The 19,561-nt window shown below is 46.7% G+C and overlaps 1 protein-coding gene across 3 annotated transcripts in view; it reads left to right on the top strand.

Moving 5' to 3' along the window:
• The first annotated feature begins 13,301 nt into the window (after positions 1-13,301).
• Positions 13,302-19,561, top strand: part of plxna2 (plexin A2) — a 195,453-nt gene continuing 189,193 nt past the window's right edge. The window contains exon 1 of one of the 3 annotated variants that reach the window (XM_030421748.1): positions 13,302-13,357. In XM_030421748.1, the coding sequence (XP_030277608.1) occupies positions 13,354-13,357 (4 nt within the window). In that variant the 5' untranslated portion in view covers positions 13,302-13,353. Of the gene's footprint in view, positions 13,358-13,398; positions 13,567-13,865; positions 14,536-19,561 lie in introns of those variants that run through there. The other 2 variants (XM_030421750.1, XM_030421749.1) reach the window with 2 other exon arrangements.

The raw sequence follows: 19,561 nt of genomic DNA on the forward strand, positions 1-19,561 counted from the left end.
TGGAGGGTTAGTGCAACATCAGTTGTCAGCAGCTGATGGTTTCCAGTCTTTGCAAACTGATGCTGTAAATTTTGAATAGCAGCAGCGGGTCGCTCACTGAGGCCCCTGATTGTCTGTTTCTTTTTTGGGGGGGGGGGAAAGACGCTCCTCCAACACGCTCCTCCATCTGCTCCACACACAGCCTGACGCGAACGCGCTGCCTGAGATGGACCGAGGGTTCGGGGGGAAATGTGCGTTTGACGACGCGGTTCACCGTGTGGATTTACACTGCAATTAAAAGGCTAATTAAATGCCCATTGCCTCTCTGTTTCCCGGTAATGGCGCTGAATAATGCTCTTTGTGTGGCTGTTGGAGAGCCGTGTATGACTGCGCTGCCATCCAGCTGAACTTGGCCCATTGTCTCACACGCGGCTGCAGAGCCAACCCCCGCGTTGACATGCGTCATAAACGCTTAACTGCCATTTTTTACAGAGCTGTTACAAGTCACGCAGAGACACACTGGGTGTCCCTAACAACCCCCCTTTTTTTTTTTAAATTACCGACATTGTAATTCACCGCTGAGAATGCGGTTGGTAATTAGCCGCGAGTATCAACAAAAGGAGACTGCGCACAAAAGCAGCGGTGCGTCCGCGGGGACGGACTGTTATGTTGTTCAATTTTTTGGGGCCTGGTGACGCCCGGCCCTTCTGAGCACTGCGGGGCTACTTCTGCACACATCATTCAAACGAACACGAATTACGGTCCGTTACTGCTGCAGAACTCATTCAAACTTCATTAGCCGCCTGGGCACAGAGGTGCACGATGGCAGTAGCAGAATCCAGTTGTGATTTAACGGAGCTCAATTCAGCCATCTTTCACGTGGGCACATGGTTTAGGGAGGAGGAGGTGGTGGAGGGTTGACGAGTGATGGCGCGCCGGCTCTCATGGCCCCTAAATGTTGGAGATTCATCATTACAGCATGCTTGTCATATCAAGGTACTGTGGGAAATGAGCATAGCAGCACAGACTGGTGAATTCTTTTAGCGGCTTAATAGCCACGGTATTGTGTAATGGCCACATTGCACAAGCTGCAGTTTTTATGATAAAGGTAGAATGTGTGACAAAACAGCTTTATGATGAAGTACTGAAGTGCTGCAGAGATGCCTGGCCCGCACATCTTTGTCTTCAGGTGTAAGAAAACATGTTTGTTCGGCACAGAGAGCACGACAAAGACTCACATCATCATCATTTGATTTGTTTTTTGCAGCGAATAAAATAGTGATGCAAAAGCGGTCATTGCTGCTAATCGTGTTTCAGCAAATGATTTTTTTTAACCACATTATGCAGCCATATTCCTTAAAGACTTTGACTCTGTAAAAGCATTATGGTGACTGTAGGCTTTAGCTGTGATGCCCCTGCACCGGCGACAGTGGCTGGAGGCGTTACATGTCCATACATCACAATCTCATGAACGCAATATCTAAAAACTGTCAATGATTTGCTGCCACTCAAATTTGGCACACTCGTCCCGCTCCTGGATAAACTGCTCAGATTTTGGTGGTCAACGGTCGAGCTTAGATCGGGCCCAAAATATCGGAGCCCGGCCCAACCCGACATATTAACTGTAATTATGAGCCCGACATTTATTTACTCAACTACAATTCCCAGTTGTTTGAACTACAGAAATGTTTAGAATGACCTTCGTGAATAATGCAGTCGTCAAAGCCGACACATGTTGCCACTGCCCACGACTTGTTTAAAATGGTTCCATACCTCCGATTCTCCTCCAAACTTGCTCAAAGTTAATTATCCTGTTTTTAGTTTTTTCTTTACATCTTCAAGCTCCGTGTTGCACTGAAGCTACACAATCAGTGATGCCTCTAATCTGACCACTTTTTTTAAGTAACGAGTAATCTAACGCGTTAATATCTCCAAACCAGTAATCAGATTAAAGGTAGTTATTCAAGTCACCGTGCGTAACTATTATTTTTGTCATTCTCCTCAGTAAAAAAAAATATATTTTTGCTTTCTTCTTGCATCTCGGGGAATGACGTCACGTATACAACAAGAATCTAAACTCTAGTCAACAGTCGCTGTGACCTACGAATTATTTATCTGTCTAACAACATTTTACACAAATGTCTGATAGGATAAAATTATGACATTTCACTCAGAAAGGCCAGGGGTCAACTTCGCTGTGACATTATATTCATATTTAGCAGATGCTTTTGTCCAAAGTGACTTACAGTAATACATACATTCATACGCTGATGGCGGTGGCTGCCATGCAAGGTGCCGATCAGCACATCAGGAGCAGTTTGAGATTTAGTATCTTGCCCACGGACACATTTTGACATGCAGACCAGGAGAATCAAACCAGCAACCGTCCAATAACAAGACGCTGGCTCGACCTCTGAGCCACAGCCGCCCGATGCGCCCTGACATCATAACATTATGCATTCATTGTTCTGGCCGTTGTTCACGGAGCAGCTGCTTGGGTTTTTTCTAGTGTTGAATATTGCATACTGTCTTTTTTTCTTGCATTACCGAAACACTAAAGATGAGAGAGACAGTCCAAAGTTATCATCGCACGCTCGCGTCAGCAGAGATTTGTTGTGTTTCTCCGACTATGTTTAAAGAAAAAAAAAGACAGAGACGAGACGAACAAAACGATGACTGAAGATGAAGACCTGGTGTCGTTTAGTCGCTATCGTTTAGCATTAACAGATATAACAACTGTTTTTCTTTCTCTCGTACAATGAGGCCTTGTTCCGCGCCTCCCCTGCGCTCTCCAGAAAGTGACTGCGACAGCTAAAATATATATATTTTTCCTTTTTGACATTTCCTGTGACCAGAAAAATCTTGCAACAACACATTTGCCTCACAGAAAAAAAGAAAAAAACAACTGAAAGCAGGCTGAAAACAAGAGCGAGGATTCTGTGCTCCCGGGGTTGTCTTTGGAAATCATGCTGGAGACTCCCTGCCATCAGCCATGTTTGGTGTACAGCGAGGGGGCACATGCCAGGGCAGGATGCACAAAAATAGCTGCATTACTAAGGTTCTTATGGGGGGGGTTTGGCTGGTCATGGCTCCCCTGGGGAGGAAATAGTGATGTGCTCTCTCATAAAAGGAGAAAAACCCACCGGTCATGCTGTAGAGCTGGAGAGGAAGGGGGAAAGAGGGAAGGACACAGTATAAGATGAGTTTTTCTGTGCTCTGGTGTGTCGAAGCAGCGACGGCAGAACTCAGGATGGAGAGGGAGCAAACATTTGATGTTCAGGGACAGGGCGAGGATCACACCTGCAGCCTCTGCGTCACCACAATCGTCTTTTCTTGTGTTGTGTTTTTGGTCGCAGCTGACAAAAGATAATCCGAGGTGCGGCCTCGGAAGACATCAGCCAGGTCAACTTTCTGGCTGTAAAATCCTTCCCACCCACAATGTGAGTCAGCTTTTCTTGTATGTGGGCAATAAAGCTGATTCTAGATAGGCAGATAACAGAGATGCACGATAAATATCAGCCCCAAAAATAGGAAATTTAAATCGGCTATTTATTGATGTATAAAGGCAGGAACACGTTGGACATCTGAAACGTTTGGGGAGACTCGGACGAGTTCGGCAACAAATCTGTTGGAAGCTTTTGGAACCGCGTGGACGGTGTCTGGTCAGATTCAACTTGCAGAGTCTGAGAGTGTTGGCGGTCTGAGGATTGGACGCCATTGGATACTCTGATTGGTTGTGTGCTAGCTGTTCAATGACCATTCTGATTGGCGGGTGTGCTAGCAAATCAGCGCGGCGTGTGTGGGAGGGGCGGAAGTGACGATGGTCTGCGCTCCGTCATTTCCTGTTTTCATATTTTGGATTACTGGCACGAGACTAGCGCCACCCGATGTTAAAGAGACTTATTGCACGCTACTGTGGAGTTGGCAGTAGTCGAGGCGGTTTGTTTCCATACAACTTTTTTGCCGAACGGGTCGGACGAGAGGCAGCGGAGTGGTCGGATAAAGGCAGTTGACCGTTGGTTTGAGTTTGGGCGGTGTGTGTGGGCCTTTAGATGAAAAGACAGACTAAGCCACCCACACAGTGGATAATGTCAGACGTACAGAATGTATGTATGTAAAGGAAACACCTCCCTAATGAACTAGAGATAAGCAACTGTGTCATTAAGGAGAAAACTAAGCACCACGTTGTGCATTAATATCGACACTAAGAGCAATTACATTAGCAGTAATTAAGGGCGGGTTATAAGACAGTTAATAGGTATTGAGTAAGTTCACTCAGCAGAAAAGTAAACTTAAGCCTGCAAAACAGTGTGCGGCGGCCGCGTTGCAGCGTATGTTTGGGATACGATAGATAAAAGTTGGTTAGAAACACTGGTCACATCTATTTTATTGTATTTCTTTCTCCCCCCCCGTCAGCGACAAATGCAAATATGGAAGATTTCATATTTCTTGCCACTGACCTCCATCCCAGAAAAGTCACTTTCAGTCTTACTTATTATATTTTAAAAAACAGTTTCTCTTGTATTCACAGAATCAATTCATCCGGGTTGTGCTTACTCACCGCGTGTCTGAGACGGATGCACATTTCATTGCATCTGGAGTCACACTTACACCTTCTCCTGCATGCCAAAGTTGTTGCGAGTGCGATGTGTCTCCGAGACGTCTTCGGGAGAACGGATGAGGAATTTCTAAAGGCAGTCCTCGGGCAAGACGTACATTTTTAATATCATTTTTATAGATAATGATAGCCGAGAACTCCTACAGGATACATTTGGTGGTGCTTCAGAGCTATTTCATTGGTGAATAATTCATGATTAAGAAATGAAGGTTTGAATTAATCCAATTTGAATTTTAATCTTTAAGGCCAAGCATGGAATGATTGAAGCGGAGTGTCCAGATGCTTAAGTCGATGCTGCTGTCTGGTGCTGCGTGCGCCGTCCACAGGACGTTGGAGCTCGGTCAGAAACCTTCACGTCGCGCCGCAGAAAAACCTGAAGACTCCAGCTGTGAAAACAAGAATCATTGTTCATGCAAATAAGCCCGTGTAGAGTAATTAGCGATGATGAATGTGGACCATATGGACCGTGTGAAGAAAAATGATTCGCACGACGCGGATTGCTGTTGTCTGCGCGTCTGTATGTGATTGTACGAACGTTTGTGTGTCTTTCAGGATGCGTCACGTCTTCCTCGTGTCCATGTCTTTGTTTTTTTTTAATCTGTCTGAGGCGCTGCGAACGAAGGAGTTAATGACTATGTCAGGTTGTGAAGCTGGCATTTCCCTATTGACATCCTCAATCCCCCATTTACATTTCATATCTGGACATGCCACCAGCCGCGGGCCCCATGTGAAAGGCCAGGCTGGATTAAGGTATCACTGTGATTGTATGCTACCTTATGGACAGGCAGGCAGGCAGGCAAGAAGTCCTAAATCCCCGTCTGGAGCGGAGCAGGTCTCAAGCTGCCGGTAAGCTCTCATCAGTCCCACCCTCTGCTTCACAGCTCTCCCCCCTCTCATACCTAGGAGATCAAGCGTGATGCCATGTAATGGTGGACATAATTGCTTTGTCCTCTATCTATCTTTTCCCCTCTTCTCCCTCTCTGGGCTGGAAGTAACCAAATGAAATGAGGTGACACGCGAGGAGAGCGCGAGTCCTCCCCGTCAGGAAGCCCAAATCATTTTCTGTCTCGCGTCCTGAAGCAAATGTCAGCCTGGCTCCAATCCCACAATATTTAGTCGGTATATCTGGCAGTGTTTTTCCTCTCACCCACATACATCTGGTAGCTTAGCGCACGTCGACTGTTTTTTTTTTTTATACTGATGCAAAGCAGGAAGTAGCAGACGCTGCGCGCCGAACAAATATGTTGTTCTCTCTCTGTAACAGGGCTCATAAGCCCCTAAAAAAATCATGCTTCAGTTCTGAAAGCTCGCTCCGCAGAACTGTAAATAGCCGGTATCAACACACGAAGCGGAGGTAGTACAGTAATCCCACCCAGCGCAGCCAGTTGTCGGGATTTTCCTTCCTCTCGTTAGCTCGATACTACGGATAAAGCGATTGTCTTATTTTCTCTGCAACACTCATGAGTCAGAAAATCTGTTTCTCATTGTTGCGGAACCGTCCTCCCCAACCGTGAAGGATAAGGATATCCAAGGTCCCTTATTAGTATGCACAACAATGCATCATATTTTTCCCCACCGTGTCTCATTTCCAGCCCCGCGAAAACGGGGGGGGGGGGAAGGAATGAAAAATATGCGGGAGATTACCACGTTAAACAATTTGGTTCTGCTTAATGGCGACTCCTTTGATTCGGTCCCGGGATGAGCGCGGCTGAGGAGTGATTGAGATGCACGGAGGAGGCTCCGTTCCTGGGCCGCCTGCTTCTGCTAGAGCGGGGCCCACTTCACCATAATAAGAGGTCATCCCTGGAGGAGTGTGGAAATGTGTCTAATTAAAACAAAATGCTTTATCAAGAGCCGAGGCAAAGTGAGCGGCTGCCGGTAGGAAGAAGGAGAAAAAAAATAAAAAAATAGCCAGCAATTTCCTGAGATTCACATTCTGATAAACATCTTATTAGAACAGCCGGCTATCTAGCGGAGGTGCTCTGCATTGTGAGGAGGAATTTTGCTGGATTGCTCAATTGCGCGTGTTTGCATGTGTATGTCAGAGCTTGTGTGTGTGTGTGTGTGTGTGTGACTGACAAACACTACAACAAACCCTGAGTCTACCTATTTCGTCAGGCATTTTTTGGATTTTGCCAACCTTGCAGTTAAGCGGGAGTGTGAATTACTTTGCGCCGTGGGCCCAAAGTACTTAATTGTTTTGTTTTTTTATATCATCGTAATTCATCTCCTGCCGACAGCTCAATTGTGGCACTGATGTGTTGAAAGATGGACCATCTGTACTTTCGCCACTCTCCCTCTCTCCCTCCGTTGCTATTTTTCCGTACCGATGCCATCTAAAGTCCGCGATTTGTTTGCCACGAGTCTGATGTGTGAGATTACGGCGCGGCTCGTGGAACGCCTCCAAGCAAGGACGAAATAATAATAATAAAAAAAAAAAAAAAAAAACGGAACACAATGCCTCGCTCAGCAAACACGTCGGAGCAGCTTGCAATTACCACGTCTCCTGTGATTGCATCTCTGTGGAAATTAATTGCCATTTTAATTTAGTTTCTCCATTGACAAATCCCGACGAGCTTAAGAGGCGACGCCGCCGATGAGAGGGGGGCCACGGACCAGACGCGTTACGTTCAATCGCACTTCGGGGCGGCTTGTCGGGTTTTTTTTTTTTTCCTCCCTGAAGAGGAAACAGAAAACAAAATCACAGCTATCAAACCTCTTCAACAAATACGCTCGCTGAGATCACAGCGCCAATTCTCATCCGAATAGTCGCAGTTTATTAACTAAATCTTCAACCGGGGCGTGATGCTGTCATTAGACTCCCCCTCCCTCTTCCAGCAACTTCCCGTGTGAGATGTTTTTGTCCTCGGCGTCGAGCAGGAAAACCGGCCGATCATCACCACGTGGTCGCGGGCTGCCGAGGCTCCATCAGCGGGCCATTACCGATGTAATGGGCCACCTGTGCGAACGTGGTGTCTGTGTGAGAAGAGCGTATGTGTTTCGCTCGCTGATTGCATGTGGCTGTGGTCCCCGGAGCCTCCTGAGCGTGGATCCGGGAACCCACTCCAACAGGTGGATGGTGGGAAGTAAGCAGCCGGGGGGGGAGGGGGGGGAGCGGACTTCCGTAATGGAGCTGGTTCATAATGCCACACACGTTCACAAGTCCCGAGACGCCCGGTGCACATTCAACTAAAAGTCAACTAAAAATGAATCTCGTCTGCTCATTACCTGCAGGAGAAGATGAGAATGTGATGTTTGAATGTGAGTGTTACTGTCGAGTTTAAAGGGACAGTGTGTAACGATTTAAGTGATTTATTAACTCAAATCAACGTCTTTGTTCATAAGTAAGTCCTCATTGGTGCACAATTACCTCTGCCAACAATCTGACTTATCCTCCTGAGCGAAGAATTACCTATCTGAATATACATAGCAGGGGCAAGCTCTATGGAGGCCGCCATGTCTTTCCGGTTTTAAAAAAACTATGGACTGCCGAGAGGGACACAAAGCACTACGTGGTACTACGTAGTAAGGCTAAACGCGTTTTCGCTCAGAGCTAGCTTGACTGCGGAAGTGAGAGGGAACCTCTAGTTTTATAGCCTTAATAACTAACTACATCTTTAACTCATCACTTGAATCAGTAGAAATACTCGACGCTGTTGGGAAAGAGTCCATAATTTGAAATTGAGTTTCTTGTCCGTCAGGGCCACCGTAGCTTCCGGAACGTCTCCAACGTCTTCAGAACGGGAGGGGTGAGCAAAGGAGTGTTGCAGCGTAGAACCTCACAGCTAGATGGCGCTAAATACTTGATACATTACACACTGTCCCTTTAAACTTGTGGCGCTGAACGTTTACATTAATGTGGCAACAGAAGAAATCAAACAGTTGATGACTGGTAGAAGTTTTAAGGACTTTGAGGACTGAAACTCCCCAAATCAGAAATGAATAAAGAAATATGAAACGATGTCGATCAACCAGTGGGTGATAAGTTGACTCCATGACACACTTTGATTGGCAGACGCCTCGTTTGCCAAACAAAGCAAATGAAATGACTCTGGAGGAGAGAGTCGCGTGGCAGATCCGGACCTTCTGGAGGAGTAAACACCCGGAGTCACATCGGATTCTGCCCTGATCCAGAGGCGTTTACTGACATCGGGAGAGCTCAGAGATTCATCTACAATCCTGTTTTATCAACCGTACCGCAGCAGCGATCCACGTTTATGCTCCGTAGTTTTGGCTCCTGGTGTTGGATGGAAGATCGGAAGAGAGCTGAAGTCTCTGATGAGTGCTGCGTTTAGTGAGAGCTGACCTGAATTCAAACTCTCAGACAAACACCCTCGACGTGAGTCATCTCTCGCTAGCTTACGGCTCATACAAAATAAAGCCATCAGACAGTTGGGGACGCATCACCACTGCGGTCAAACTTGCTCTGCTGGTGGTGAACGAACACGCCATTAAACAACGGTAGCGGTATTCAAATAAAAGAATGACTGATCAGTTATAACCTTCTGACCAAGGCTTCATCTCTCAGCGAACGATTAGCCTCTTTACTTTATGAGTTTGTCAGATGATCTCAGAGGATGAGCGAGTCGGGACTTTTCAGTTTTATTTAAAGACGTTTCTTTACAAAGACGTGGAGGACAAAAAATAGCCTCAGCCTTGAGTATCTCTCATCTCCAAGTCTATATTTGCTTCACGAGTTTCCAGTTATTAGCAGCCAGCAAGTGCCAGTTTTGAAAAAGAGCGATGAGGTCAGTCAGATCGCCGTGCAGGTCGACGACCACGAGCTTCCCGTGAGTTTGCTTCTGCCGGCGATCAGCGGCGGGTGAGAAGCCACAGGTTTCACTTCTTCTGCCGAGACTAAAGTTTAGCTTATTTCTCCTTTCAAACTGAATGATTACAACACTTATAAGAGAGGTACGTTTCCTGGCGTGCCATTATTAAAGTTGGACATTCCAAAAAAAGCACCTGACGTGACTCGGCTGCAAGTGTTCACAGATGAGGTCATGTTTTAAAGTTCATGACAACCAAAACGGTTTCACCTTGGAACAGAAAACACTGCAGCGCGTACAGTACGCGGAAGATTGACCGACATATTTGGTTTTTCGTCTAATTGTTTCCTGGTATTTGTTTTTTTTTTTCCCCCTCTGCGGTCGGGCTGATTGCTCACACGGGTCAGAGAAGAGAGGGAACGGAGCTTCAGTGGAGCTGACAGGTTGCCACATTCCCTCGTGATACCTTCAAATACGGCTGCGGGGAGAGAGAATTAAAGGCATCACAAGAGGCCCCCTTTGAAACCTTCCAACTTAGTATGAAATCACCGCGCGCGAGCACTTTGATCAGCAAACGGTCAAGCGGCAGCCGTGCAGCCGGCCATCTCTCCGCATTACCGTTCAGGGGGGGCCCGCGCACAGCCCTCCACCTGACCGCTGCTGGATTTTGCCCATTGAACTGATCTTCCAACAAATAAAGCTTTAGTGCTCTGCCACGAATTACGCTCCTCTATCTCCCCGTCACACACGCCTCGCAGCATCGCGCCACCTCTTCGCGTGCACCCGGCACGCCCCCGCGCATCCAGAGATAAACAGTAGGTGCTGCACATCACACAATCATACCTCCAGCAATTAACCTCCTCACCCGCCGCGGGCTTTGAATCCTGTGAGCTTCTTACATCACCTCTCTCTCCCCGCTCGGAAAAAAAAACGGCGTCCGCCTTACGAGGCCCCGGCTCCAAATGTTAACATAAATATAAAGCGACCGGCCTGCTCGCCTATCTGACAACACCCTAATGAGTGATGATGTGCGCTTTGATTTCGGATCTTGGGGTGGAAAGGCGCCAGGACTTAAAGTGGCTGAGTTACACCGCTGAGAACCGGGGCCGTCTTGACTCAGGTTTTTTTTTTTTTTAAAGAGACGGGGTTGTAACGAAGCTGTGTGACACGAGGCTGCATCTCTAAGTCATAAGCACATAAATAATCAAACACTTTTTTTTTTTTTGCATCAAATTGAGGCGCTTGAAGGGGAGCAGAGACACGGAGCCGAGTATGATACGCATGCAAGCAGGGAGAGTTTCCTTTTTTGGATCGCTTCTTCACGTGATGTCTGTGCGTGCAACTAATTACGATTAAAAGGCAAAACGCGGCTTCTGTTCCCGCGACTTACAGCTTCACATTTCAGACGGTCTACTTGCATTTTCTCGTTCACCGTCGCGGAATCTGCAACCGGGCCTCGGTCGCTCGACACGTGTCCCAAAGTGAGATATGACTGATAGAAACTCCTCTGTGTGTAATAACCCGGCTTCACCTTGCAAAAATGGCTTAATCTATCATTTCTTTGCACACACACACACACACACACACACACACACACAAATACTCTTCCAGACAGTCCTGTGCAAAACCTCGCCCCTTTCGATATGAATTGAGTTATGTTCCAATCAAACAAATCACGGCTTGTTCCAAACATGGCTGCTCCGAACGGTGCCGTGAGTAATGAATTGAAAGAAGTCTGTATTTGATTACCGCCGGGCCGGCCGGGGGTTGACTAAGATCCATTCGAGAGGTAGTGCGGTGGAATTCCAATATGGACGCCCTCCAGCTATTGACCCTGTCTTTAAGTGGGCGCTGTGCTTTTAGTGTACTTACACTGGTTGTTCCACATCTTCCTCCTCCTGGCAGTTTTGCGATACTTTTGATGGCAGACACTGGCTCCCTTTCCCCCCACTCTGCATTATTGATGCATCAGAGAATGTGGATAGCCTACTTTTTTTGTCGTAACCCTCTATGGGCACGGATGCAGGGAGAGAAGGGAGATGGTGCTGGCGTGTTGTATAACTATCTCAATGTCATGACTGTGATAGAAAGATAGAAACATTTATAAATATATATTTCTGTTGCGTTGGTGCAGCTGATGGTCTCAGCCACGCAAAGGAGGCGCGACGCTTGGCAGCCAATGCTGAGATCACTGATGAAAGATTTATGATTTATGAATAAAAATGGAAGGAGCGATAGGAGAGGACCTGTTGGGCGCCTCCCCCGTTGAAATAAATACAATATAATGGTGCCTGCAGCCGAAGTAACACGACTCCACTCACATTTAAAAGTAAGATCCATCAGCGCGGAGGAGAAAAGATCAATGCGGCGCCGTGAGTCTGTAACATGTTGTTTCAATCCAAAGTGCCTTATTGTATCAGGGAAACGCTGGGAACGATATTTCAACCCTGATTGAACTCCTCACCCTGATTAGGAGGACACGATGTCCCAGATGTCACGGCAAATTATAGGAAGGAAAAAAAAAAAATTGGGTGCAATTCTGACTATTTGGGTCGGTAGGTCAGGCAGAGCGCCAACCCGACGATCAACCGCCGCGCGATCAACGATCAGCGGTGTTGGCTGAAAACTTAAAGGTGCACTATGTAGATTTTGGGAAGAATTTGCGATCAGAAGAGAAAGAATCTTTGTGCCTAAACAAATTCATTAAACAAACTATTCATGACAAACCGACCTCGGTGGTGGAACGAACTCCCGACCAAGGTCAGGACAGCGGAATCAGTCTCCAGGGTTTGTACGGGTGCTTGAAATCCTTGAAAGTGCTTGAATTTCAATGTTGTGTTTTCAAGGTCTGAAAAGTGCTTGGATTTTAGTTTAAGTGCTTGAAAGTGCTTGACATTATAACTCTGTGTCTTTCACAAAATTGGGATCAGACTGGATAATTAATTTCTGAAGTTTTTGCTTTTATAGAATGTAATTTTAGATGTTTACAGCATAATACAGTGTACATAATTGTGATTAAAAAGTGAAGAAAAAAATCACAAGTGTATATATATTCCTTTAGATACGTATTTTACCCCAGCAGTAAGGTGCTGGAAAATCTTAAAAATGACGTTTAAAAGTGCTTGAAAAGTGCTTGAATTTGACCTTGAAAAATGTGTACGAACCCCGAGTCTCCATCTTCCATCTTCCGCAAAAGACTAAAACCACCCCAATAAAAAAGAAAAAAGTATGCACTTGTATGTTCGTATCGTTAGCACCTCAATCATAGCACTTATGCACTTAGAGGATCTTTGACAATTAGCAGTTAAGATCCTCAGATGAGGGCTTGAGAATTATTTCTGTAACCTTGTTTTACTCCATCGAGGGTGACACGTCGTGGTCTCTCTCGTGGTAAGTCGCTTTGGACAAAAGCGTCTGCTAAATGCCCTAAATGTAAATATATATGTAAATATAAATGTGAATGTAAAGGACGACACAACTCCATACTGTTTCACTTTTGTTTATGGCGGACCCTGCCACCTCTCAGCCCCCGACCTTTTTTTCCTCTGAGCGCGGCTCGTTTATTCACTCTAAACATTCCCGAGTTCGTATTACAACTCCGTTAATATTTCAAATAATGAGTTTGAACTTCATCTCCAGAACTGCGTAGTGCGCCTTTAACGTCTCCCTGATCGGTATCCGTCTCCACAGTTGGAACAAAAATCCTGAGCCGCTCAAGTTCCAACTGCTGCTGAGAGGTGCGATAAATAAATACATCTCTGAGCCAGAGAGAGGAAATCCAAAAGTGTTTATATATAAATATAATATTATATATATATAAAAAATGAAGTAATGATAGAAGGAAGAGAGAGAGAGAGAGAGAGGGAGAGGGAGAGCAGGGACAGGTTGACAGTTTGGTCTATAGATGGCAGTAGTCTAACAGGAACAGAGGCGGATGGCAGAGAGTCAGTGTCTGTGTTCAGTGTGCGCCGCGGAGACAAAACTGTGATGGGTAAGAAATAGATTTCTTATTATATAAAAAAAAACCTGATGCATTGTCCAATCGCCAGATATCAATATCGTGTCGACTGGCGGGCTGTGCTGTGAGGAGTTCAAGGGTAAAAGGAGGGGATGATGGGAAATTCAAATCTGTAAAAAAAAAAAGAAATAGTTATCCAACCTGTAAATCATCAGGAGGACGAGCGAAACTTCATCTTTTCGGTGAGGCGCTTCTTATTTTCTTGTCATGTGATCGAAGGGTTTGTCATCTGTGTTTATTCATTATATTATTTATTTATTTTCTTAACGTCTTCTGCAAAGTGACAAATGTTGACATTTCTCAGTAAAACCCCCCCTGAATGATGATGATTTTCGCCTCTTCTTGGATCCAACGCGTCGCGCTCCTTCAGCTGATCCATCATGAATGTTGTATTTTTGGGCGGAAACAGTTAACTCGGTAATGAGAAGGAGTGTGTGAGGGGGCTGGGTTTAAACGCGCAGAGTGCCAGTGGCAGCGTAGACACACACACACTCACACTCACTCACACTCACTACTGTACACTGATGGAGCCGCTAATCTGTGTCAGTCCGGCAGAGCCCCTGTGAGGAAAAAGCCACCACGCTTGCGGAGCTCTGAACTGACGCCGCGAGGAAACAAACCCAGCTCACCCGCTCGGACGATGGCGAGCCCGGCCACGGCGCGCACATAGACCTGCGTCCTGCTACACGTACCCGGAGGACGCTGGGGAAAAAAAAAAAAAAAAAAACCGAACTGAAGGAATGTGCCGTTCCGCTGTCACGGTCCTGGTAGAGTAACACCAGGAGGAGGTTCGGCTCGGCTCGGCTGTCAAGTTTTTACGCACCGAATTCGCGCTAATGACGGTTTTTTCTTTTTCTTTCTTCTCTTTCTTTTTTTTTGTATTTTACTTGAATGAATGACGCCGCAGCCGAACAGGTCCCGCAGCTAGATGCGTTCAAGGAACTGGATCACGCAGATTTATTGAAGCATCTCCTTTAAAAAAAAAAGGCGTTATCCAGAGAGAGCGTTTGGTTTGGAAACCTTTGGAGTGTAGCGCATCAGTTCAAAAACCCCAAGAAGAGCAGCAGCAGCAGGAGGAGGAGGAGGAGGTGGTGGAGGTGGTGGAGGAGGACAGGATAACCAGGAGATCCAGTTTTTTTAAAAACGAAGAGGTGAGTGACGATCAACACGCTCCTGTTTGGCTTTAATCTGCCTCCAGCGCGCGTAAATATTTGTTCAAATCCCGTTTTACGAGCGGCCGCGCCGGCTAATATCCGACACTGCGGAGAGCCGGCTGCCGGAGCAGAGAAGCATTTTTCATTTTCAGGCTGCGGGCTGTGATCAGGTAGCTTCAATATTTCATTGCAGCTTTGCCACACAGGCTCACAATGATGTGAAATGAATGAATGATGATGATGATGATGCTGATGATGATGTGTGAGCATGAAATATATATTTTGCTGCACAGGGAATGTGAGTGTGGATGGAATGTGTTTTTTTTTTTTAGGCTCAGGTGTTGCTCCAGAAGAAGTCTGGATCCTCTCTGTTCTCATTCACTTACAGCTGAGCCGCCTCCTGATGCAGCAGCGTTATTGAGTTACAGGCTGTCTCCTCTTCAGACAGGATACTTCCAGTTAGCATCACTCCTGCTGGTGCTGGTGGTGGTGGTGGTGGTGGTGGCGAGCTGGGTTCTGGTTTGTGTTTGTTGGATCCCGCTGTGGGAGAGGATTTTAATCAAGTTTGTCGACCGGTGGAGTTATTTTTAGAGTCCTTTGCGTCCTGATGCTCGCAGTCGCCGCTGTGCCAGAAAGATTCGGTGCCACCGGTGGTGAGGAGGAAAAGCTGGAGCGTTCAGGGGATTTAGATTTAAAGAGGCTTTTTTTTTGTTGTTTATTTAATTCCAGATGTGATACGCCAGCTGTGCGTCACTGCAACAAGTGAACCTCGAGTCTGTAACCGGAGCTCATTAACAGTCAAACGTCTTTAAAAAAAACAGAAGAATCTGCGCTTCACAAGGTCACTGATCTACTTCACGTCATCTCTGTTCTATAAATATCCCGCCAGGTTCATTCTCTCCTCTTCCCAAGTGTTTAAAAACCCAAAAAAGCCCTCCATGATTGCGACAGGATCCCTTCAAAAGAAAGAAACAATCCGATTTATTGTCGCCAACTGGCATCGTTTAGGATTCCAGATCGGCAGCGAGACCTCATCTGTCCCCTTTTTTTGAGCAGATGCACCTACAAATCTTCATCCTCTTGTCAGAGTGCCAGCGCTCCGCCGAGCACCCCTGACAATGACTCCAAAGAAAATAAATGTTGTCTTAAGTAGCAAATTGCCTCGCATTTGCATGAAAATAACTTACATCTGCCGCGGCTGACGGGTAGCATATTAATCCCTCTGCCCCTCGTGCAATCAAAACCCGCTCCTTCCTGCTGAAATCAGGTTTTTTTTCCTTTCTTTCCTTTTTTTTTTCATTGTGCGTGTGAAGCGTGACCCGCTCACATCATTATTTTAATATCCATCTCAAAGTGAAACAGCAGTTTGACCCCGAAGCAGCCACCGGGGGTGGAAATTGCTGCCTTTTGAAGAACAAACCAGCACTCAGCGTTGGTTTGATTATCACATGCTGATTATATTCACCTAATTAACTCCAATCTAATGGGGGAAAAAAAAAACACATCCACTGATAGTGTGCCACTGTGCAATCAGCCTCCGCTGACCAGCAGCTGCTAAATGACTCTTTTATACACTTCTATCAGCTCTGCTTTGGCTCAAATGCGTTTCCATCAGCTGAGAACCTGCGGCGACTTTGCACGACTAAGTTTACCGCTGCCAACTCGTTTCCCCCTTTTTGAAGAGGAGATCACAGCTGCGAACTGCCGTTGAGAAAAAAAATTTCCGAAGCTGTTGTTGATCGTCGCAATTTATTTTCCGAGGAGCAACAAGCTCGCACTCGGTTTCATTCTCTCCGTAAATAATGGAGGATATGAGCTGAGATGTTAAGAAATTCTGCTCAATGAATCACTTTCAAGTGGGTGCCTTTTGAAGGCGCGCCGTCCCGAGCGAAGCCTTTTTTCTGGAGGAGAAAAAAACAAACAAAAAAAAGCACAACATCACACGTTCGGGCGGATCGATGAGGTTGACCTCGCCTCGACTGGACGAGGTTGCGTGGAGTAAAGGTTGAGGTTGATGTTGATGTGCGGTACTTTGATTGGATTCGATGTCGATGTGCGGTACTTTGATTGGATTCGATGTTGATGTGCGGTACTTTGATTGGATTCGCGGTGCAGCGGTGTGGTCAGCGAGGTGTTCTGCTCTTGTTGGAGTTGGAGTGATTTGCATGAATCCTCTTTTAAAAAAAAAGAAAACGCTCCCATCTTGCCTCCTTTCACCCCAACCCTTTCATTCATTACACGATGGATTGATTGTAGTCAGGATCGTGCGGGGTGACGTCTTCCACACGTCTCGTCTTGACTTTTTTTTTCGGATGAAGCCGTTTCTAATGTACGGATGAGTGACCTCTGGCTGTGATGTCTGGCGTTCTGGAGAGGAACCCCGGTCCTCTGTGGATGTGTGTTTTCCAGAGAGGCTGTCGTTTGGTCTTCCCGCCGTCAGCATCTCTCTCTCTCTCTCTAGGCGTCTGCGACAAAACTCTGATTGGCGCACATGGCTCGAGAGCGTCCTCTGTTGATGGAGAGCGACGAGGCCCAAACGGCGAGCTGAGTTAATGACGCTCTGTTCATTCGTCTCAGCAGCTCTGATGGAATTACCGACTTCCCTTTTTTTTTAAAAATGGCCTTATGAGTCGCTGCTGCTCTCTGTTTTCTTTTTCTTCCTCTTTCTTCCTCTCTTGTGTTGCTGTGTCACCACCAGCGTTCACGCGGCAACACTGCCTGCCTGCTCGCTCCGCTCTGGATTCCCCCCTCGAGGCAGCCAGACTCACCACAGTTTAGCTTGAGAGATTTTGACAAGTCGCTACGCACGCAGGCAGAATCCTTGACCTATTTCTTAATGAGCGAATACTGCAAATGCACTCGGCGGCTGTGTATTCTGTATAACCCCCCCCCCCCAGCTCCCCCTTTCCTCTCTCTCTCTCCTCTCCCCCCCCCCTCTCTCTCTCCACCATCCCAACTGTCTTTTTGCTTGCACACACTCGCAGCCACGACAACACATGCAGATAATGGCGCTTTTGTGAGTTCACTGACTCATTCTCCGGCAGATATATAAGGTCCTCCCTTTTTTTTTTTTCCCCCCCCCCTTATCCGCCGGAGTGTACAAACAGTCGGCGAGTGCGTTTTTGTTCTAATGAAACTCACCTCCTCGTCTCCCCTCGCTCACTGTGGAGGCTGTTTATCTGAACGTCTCAACTGTCCAGCTGTCACAACAGAGATCTCAATCTCCGTGACCCCCGCACACACACAAACACACACACACACACACACACACACACACACACACACACGCTCGCTCGGTTGCTTGTTATGTGCATGTTTGTGCCTGGAATTCGTGTTTTGTTTGTGGCGAGCGAGCGCGTACGTGTGAGGATTGACGCGAGGGAGATCTGGATCTGTGGTGACATTGATCAAGTGGAGCGCAGCCAGGGAGAACATTCAGTCTGAGAGAGAGGGGGGGGGGCCGGCTCCGGTCGGAGGGGAGGAGAAGAAGAAGGAGAAGAAGAAGAAGAAGAAGAAGAAGTTCACAACTGGCTCTTTTTCTCTCCATCTGCGCTGCAAACGGCTCCATTCGCGTCCTTTTTCTTCGTTTTTTTTACCTGTCTCATGCTTCTCGTCTCCCCAGGTGGTGATTACCTTAACACATGTTCATTGAAGCCTTTTGTTAGATTGGAGGCAGTTCTCTGATATGATTCTGGCTCTCTGCATCCGGCGTAAAAAAAAAAGACGCTTAAAAAACTTTTGCTGCCGTGTTTTCCCGAACAGTGATTCGGCTCAAATTGGAAGCGGGTGTTTGGAGAGGTTCCACGGTGTTGCGGCGTTTTATGAACACGACTTATTGTGGAAAAGCGATGCGGTCTCTCCTCCGCCACACAGATGATTGTTATTTGCGTTTATATCTCGGCGATCTCGGTTAAAACTCTGCTTGTGTTGGAGTACAGTTCCTAAAAGCTTGTCTTGACGCATCCTGCCCCCCTTTTTTGGTGCCAAAGAGTGAAATCTAACGTTGCATATCTTCATGTAATGATGATATTATCAAACGTTTGGATCGCACGCGGCAACTAAACACACCGTATGTTAGAATATGTTGTGTTTCCCAAGATGACGTCCGACAACTGGGGTCGCCAACAGGGCAGTAACGCCAGGTCTGTTGTCCTGGGGGATTATGGGAGGGCACGCTAACCCTTTAAAATAATCTTCTTTCGGGGGCCTTTGGAGATCATTTTGTCCCGGGCACGATGAAGACAATTAGAATCCAAAGCCCCAAACTCTCTTGTTTTTGTCCCCAACCAAAGATTTACAGTCCACAGTCGCAGAGGAATAAAGGAAAATCAGAAAACATCGACATTTTTCTTCAAAAACAACACTCAAACTGACCAATCCGTCACGAAAACACACGGCGATGAATTCAACGGCTGACGAGTAATCGATGGATCGACCGACGGCCGCCGCTCTAACATCGCTTCTGTGATATTCCACCGCGCGATATCTGATGTCAGGAACGCCACAGGACAGCGTTTAATGGTCCAGTCATGCCGTCTGTGGCTGTTCTCATCATCTTGAGTACTTGCGCGCGGAGCCCTTCGGTGACTTATTGAATCGGCGAAAACCATTTTTAAATTGATGACTACGGGCCACTACATTGTTAAGTTGCGGCTTTGCCCAGTGTGAGCAACACATACCACAGGGCGCGGGGATCAATGCCGCCTCCTTTGCATTTCAGTTTTCACCGAACACACACACACACACACACAGAGAGAAAGAGAGAGAGACTGTACTTTTATTTCCTGAAAATGCTGCGAGCGCTTTTAAGAGAAACGGCCACCTTTCCTGCTGACTGTTTACTGTGCTCCGGGTTTTCTTTTTACCTCTGATAGGCCTGTTGAGAGAGTTCGTTTCCCCGTCTCTGTCAGGATTCTGGCTGTTTTTCTTTTTTTTACAAGTAGATGGCTGCGTGTGTGTGTGTGTGTGTGCGCGTCCACAGCTCCCAGACAGGCTCCAGCCAGTCTCATCACAGGACCGTCGG

Source organism: Sparus aurata, chromosome 7, assembly GCF_900880675.1.
Source record: "Sparus aurata chromosome 7, fSpaAur1.1, whole genome shotgun sequence".
Classification (NCBI taxonomy): Eukaryota; Metazoa; Chordata; class Actinopteri; order Spariformes; family Sparidae; genus Sparus; species Sparus aurata.